General features: G+C 41.0%; 1 protein-coding gene across 1 annotated transcript; it reads left to right on the top strand.

The window, feature by feature from the left end:
* The first annotated feature begins 1,935 nt into the window (after positions 1 to 1,935).
* On the top strand, positions 1,936 to 3,204 carry LOC142419732 (olfactory receptor 4D5-like). The gene is given in 3 exon segments (XM_075522993.1): positions 1,936 to 2,049; positions 2,294 to 2,837; positions 2,840 to 3,204. Coding segments are annotated over 3 exon segments (1,023 nt in total).
* Positions 3,205 to 5,448: the final 2,244 nt, after the last annotated feature.

Here is a 5,448-nt window from a genome sequence, read left to right as displayed (position 1 = left end):
GCAATGCTATGCATAATAAAAATTAGTTTATTACATTCTTAGAATTCATGAAGCACAACTATCTAAATACTAGGGGGTATAATCAGATCTCAGATATAATCAGATCTTGTGGCTGAGATATATCTGGATTTTACATTTGAGTTGACTGAACACTGTGCGTATTAAACTTTGTCCATCAATCATGTCTGTTTCCTTTTCAGAAAGGCTGATGCTCAGCTAGTCAGTTCACTGCTTAATACTGACAACACAGGTTGAAAGATCTGGGTCTGTTTCTTCTAAGGAAGAGAAAAATGAAGAGGACAGAATTTTCTGGAAATGTGGGAATACCAGGACTCACTTGAGACATTTAGAATGTTATATTTTTTTTCCCTTTTTTATGGTGATAGACTCAAAGCCCCTCCTAGCCTCTATTACTGGTTCTCTCATATTTTGCTCTCCTCCCAAAGCTAGGGTGAAATGCAAACATTTTCCTAGGAGGCCTTTGGAAGAAGTAATTTCCAACAGCACAAGCTAACTCTGTAACTATTCCCTTCATGACTTAAGCTTTGAGTGCGAAAAATGCCAGCAATACCTAAGGCAAGATGATTTAAAGCTTGCCCTGGCTTGCAGATTGCTACAAAACACTGTTGTAGAAGGCGGTGCTGGTTGCTGCTCTTACCCGAGAACTGTATGATGAGATGCTGCCCCTTTGGATATCTTTCAGTACAGTTTGCCTGAATATGACTGAGATAACAAAATTGCTTGGGCCAAATCCAGGACCAAGTTTCTCTTGAGCATTGGAGGACCAACAGCAGGTGGACAGGAGACACCAGCAGTATAGCCACTGTAAATTGAGAGGAAGGACTTCCAATGAAGATGGTTGCTGTTGAAATTGCTCTAGAGTGTATTTAAGAGTTGAACACTGTTCAGGGATTCAAAATTCCTTCAGAAAACAAGGAGGCAAAATGAACATTTAGGAAATGAACACTAAGAAAGAATGTACACCAGATGAACGGATGGAAGTGGAATAGGTGAGGATGGGCAGATGGTTGAGAGGGCAGGGTTATGTGTAGAGAACTATGTATGCATATACGTGTATATATATATGCAGTTTTGTACAGAGAACAATGGATGTATTTGTAGGTACATAAAGAGTGCATGTGGAGGATGGCTAGAGAAGGATGCAGAGGAAGATGGATGGAGAGGTAGAGAAGAAGTAAATGGGATGGCTAGCCTGATGCAGATCTTAGGATGGGGACAAGGAAATAGATGGAGGGAATTTTTTTTTAAATTAACAGAAAAGTTGTGTATTGTAGATGGAGGGATGGAGGGAGAAACACAAAGAATGCCTAAGGACTTATGATAGTGGGTAGAAGAGATTTGTAGAGGGATGGATGAATGGATGGAGGAGATGAACAAGTTAATGGACAGATAGATGGAAATAAAGCATGTAAGGAACAGAACCTAATGATTATAAGATATGTATAGAATGGTAGGAAAGATAAGGTAAGCAAGAGAGGGAATAAGGGGAAAATAATATACGGGAACACATGCATGAAGAGAGCAGATGGAAATGGGGATTGATGCATGGATGGGTGGATGGCTGGGATGAATATAGCAGTGCATGGTGAAAAGTACCATGTGTAGTAGGGTGGGTAGACTGCCTGTTTGTTCCTTTTTTACTGGTAGAGAACTAAATCAACAGCAGAGCAAACTAGATTCAGTAAACCTTTTCCTCCCAAGTGCTGGGCATTAGCATAAATACAGGTTATAAGAGAAAATCTGACTCTTTGGATTACAAGGATTTTGTCCCATGTGGTGAGGAAGTTAGGTTTGATTCTTCAACAGAAATTTTCTGAGCAGAAGCTCTGTAATGATTAAATAAGGGTAGATGGTAGATTTTAAAGACCTTTGAAAGTCTTATCTTGACTAATACCTGAATTGGGTTCTTGGGACATGAGTGGAAAAGAGCCAAGGTTATATTTCAGATGGACTCAAATACCACGAACCTTGGGTAATCAGAATAATGGGCCTGCAACTTGTTTCTTCATTCCAACAAGAAATTATCAGGTAATACAATGTAATCACCATGTCCTGGGTAGACTTAGAGCTATAAGGCTTGGGATTGATTTTTTTTTCCTGCAGGGGTTGCCTCAGTAAGAGGGTTATAAAGCTAGGTTAAGCTATCATTTTAGCCAGATTTTAAGGGAAGCTCAAAGATCTGGCCGTGACTAAGCAATGAGCAAAGCTCTTGGGAGGTATTCATTTTCACCTACATCTTGTTATCATCCTTATGCCCCAGCGTTGAATTCAGTCCACGGATGGTGAAAGCAACACCACAGTGAACAAATTCCTACTCCTTGGCCTCACTAGATCTGCAGCTCTCCAGTCCTTCCACTTCATCACCTTCATTGTCATTTATGGAGCAAGAGTGGTGGGAAACCTCCTCATCATAGTGCTGCTTATCTGTGAGCCCAGACTTCACAAGCCCATGTACATTTTGCTGCAAAATCTTTCCTTCCTGGGTTGTTGTTACTCCTCTATAACTGCCCCCAAGGTTTTGACTGGCTTCCTCCTTCCCCCACCACAGGCAATCTCTTTTGTGGGCTGCATAGTTCAAATTTTCTTTTTCCACTTCACTGGAGGAATCAAAATCTTCTTCCTTACTGTCATAGCCTATGACCATTATGTGGCTATCTTCCATACATTTTGTTACATGATTCTGAGGAATCAGATGGCATGTGTAGGGCTGCTAGTAACATGTTGCGTAGGGGGCTTCCTTCACTCTGTTGTCCAAGTGGCTGTCATTGTTCACCTCCCTTTCTGTGGTCCTAAAGAGCTGGACAACTTCTACTGTGATGTCAAGTAGTCAGATTGGCCTCCAGAGACACCATCACAATGGAGTTGTTGATCGTATCCAATAATGGCCTAGTAACCCTTCTTTGCTTTATTGTATTAATCATCTCCTATTCCATCCTTTTAGCCAAACTGACAAGTCATTCCAGTCAAGAGCGTTGCAAAGGTTTTTCTACCTGTGTCTCCCACGTCACTGTGGTCACACTCATCTTTGGACCTTGTATCTACATCTATACCAAGCCTTTTTTTTCCTACCCAGTGGACAAAGCAATCTCACTTCTCTACACAGTTATCACACCTGTCTTGAACCCTATCATCTACATGCTAATGAACAAGGACATAAAGGTGTTCTTGAGGAAACTTTGGTGATCGTAATTGCAATGTTGGGCTGGAGAGAACACTGAGTGGAAGGAAAGAGGATAGTCCTGCTGTTTTGGGATTCTGTGAGGTATGTAATCTCTTTTGTGAGGGTGAAGAAGAAAGGCTATAGATGCCCCACAATGGAGAGATTAGGACCATTTCTAGGCATTTTCACTCTAAGCATTTGACAGTGGCTTGGTTAGCTTTTTTTTTTCCCCTTATTTTTTTTTTTAATTTGATGTTTCTTCACCTTTCTGGGAGCAAGGTAAGGGGACCTGTGTCATGTTTGAATGTAGGTCCCTGTGCATAGAGTCAAGTCTTCTCTCCTACATTACAGGACTCAGAGATTCACAGCTGCAGCCTGTTTCTCATGACAAACATGGAAATGGCAAACATGGCAATACTCATGTATGACTTAGTAGGATGTTGAGCACAACCGATACCACAAAATCCATGCAGATGCTCACACATGGAAAGATCTGAGAATGGAAAAGTCCTCCTATCTGTCCTGTCCCCCTGACTCTCTTCACATGTATCCTGCATACTGCCAACCCACCTCAGTGACAGCAGATGGTAAATCCTCCTCCTTTGAAGGCTCACCAAAATTCTTTGTTCCCAGTAGGGTTACTCCACAATTGACCTTGAAGACCCTCCTTTGCAACTGCCTTTCTGACAGCCTGTTTGCCAAAGTCCTTACAGACCTGACCTTCTCTGTCACCAGAGAGACATGTTGAGACAACCCTGGACTAAGCATGTATAATGCTTCACATCCCACAGCAAATCAGAGGCTGAAATTCTAAGCTGCAATGGTGGGGACCATGCATTAAAACATTGCCTTGGAAGAATCCCAAAGTGGTTTCTTCTCTGAGTGGAAGAGAAGCTGGCAATTGCTGTACAGTGACAGAACAGTATCATTTAACTTACAGGATTTGAAGATAAGGGGTTTCTACCTGATTGTGAAACTTCAGCTGAAGAAGGACAGAAAAGTTTTCAGGGAAAAACTGCTAGATTTGGAGCAAACAGGAGATTTCTCAAAGTATGAAGTAATTATGTATTGGCTAACACAGACAATAGATAGGATGAAAGAAGCTACTAATTAAGCAATAGTCTGTTCACCACCCTGATAGGGCACTTCTGGAGTCTTTTCTGCCCAGTCACATATCAGTCAGGAGAAGAGTCCACCTCCACAGCTATCTAGCTAGCTATAGGATAGAATCTATAGGAATAGATTCTTAGAGTTGCTGAGTTGCTTTGTCAACACTGCTAACAGTGATTAGATAGATACATACATGTGGTCATACAAAACATGCTTAGATTATGCATTTTTCTCTCCACAGCAACACAACTAGCTTCCATGGAGACATGAGAATTGAGGTTGTCTAAATCTAGGGAAGACAAATGTCAGTGCTGACGTACCATCCGTCTCCACACCACCTAGCAGAGAAGGTCATTTCACATCCACGGAGAAACATGCACGATTAACCCTAGAGCTAATTTGACTTCTTACCTCTAGTCTGCTTAAGGTGTGGTTGGGAGTGGCAAGACCTCCTCCCTTTCCATGTGCATATTTACTCCATTATTCAACTACAGAACAGTTTAGGAATGTCTCTCTGGAGGGCCAGATGGCTGGAGAGATAGCAGATTCTTTTTTCTCACATTGTTTCTGTAAACGGGTCAATCTGTTCCCAGTTTACAATTAAGACCCAATTATCAATGGGCCTAGTCTGACATCTTATCTGTGTACTGTGCTCTTTTCGGTGAGGTCACCACTCTTGCCATACTTGCTATCACGCTTAGCTCCTGGCTCGTTTTCTCTTGTGAAGGCGCCATTGCTTTCCTTTGCATAAGTGTCTGTCTTGTACAATATCTTGTAATAGTAAGATGCAATAATTGTACAGCAATTCCTTTCAAATAGTCTAAAAGCACTTTACAAATACTGGTGATTATCACTTGCAGCATTTGTAGAAGCTGAGACATAAAGCAACAAACCAGTAAGTTCCTTCTTCCATTTCATGCTAAAAAAATCTTAATTTTCATCAAATTTTGGAACAGCTTCTCCTTATTTAAGAATCTGGTTACCTTGCTTATTTTAGTAGTATTGAAAAAAACTGGAATGCACCTCACTCAAAAGAGAGAAACAATATGTTTTACTGCGGTAAAATAATAATTTGACAAAAATCAATAAGTTCGACGGAATTTAACAAAGTTTTAACAGTGGTTTCACACTGCAAGGTTCACCTTATTAATGACTGC

The sequence above is a fragment of the Mycteria americana genome, chromosome 22 (genome assembly GCF_035582795.1).
Source record: "Mycteria americana isolate JAX WOST 10 ecotype Jacksonville Zoo and Gardens chromosome 22, USCA_MyAme_1.0, whole genome shotgun sequence".
NCBI lineage: Eukaryota > Metazoa > Chordata > Aves > Ciconiiformes > Ciconiidae > Mycteria > Mycteria americana.
This window is presented reverse-complemented; position numbering and strand designations above follow the sequence as displayed.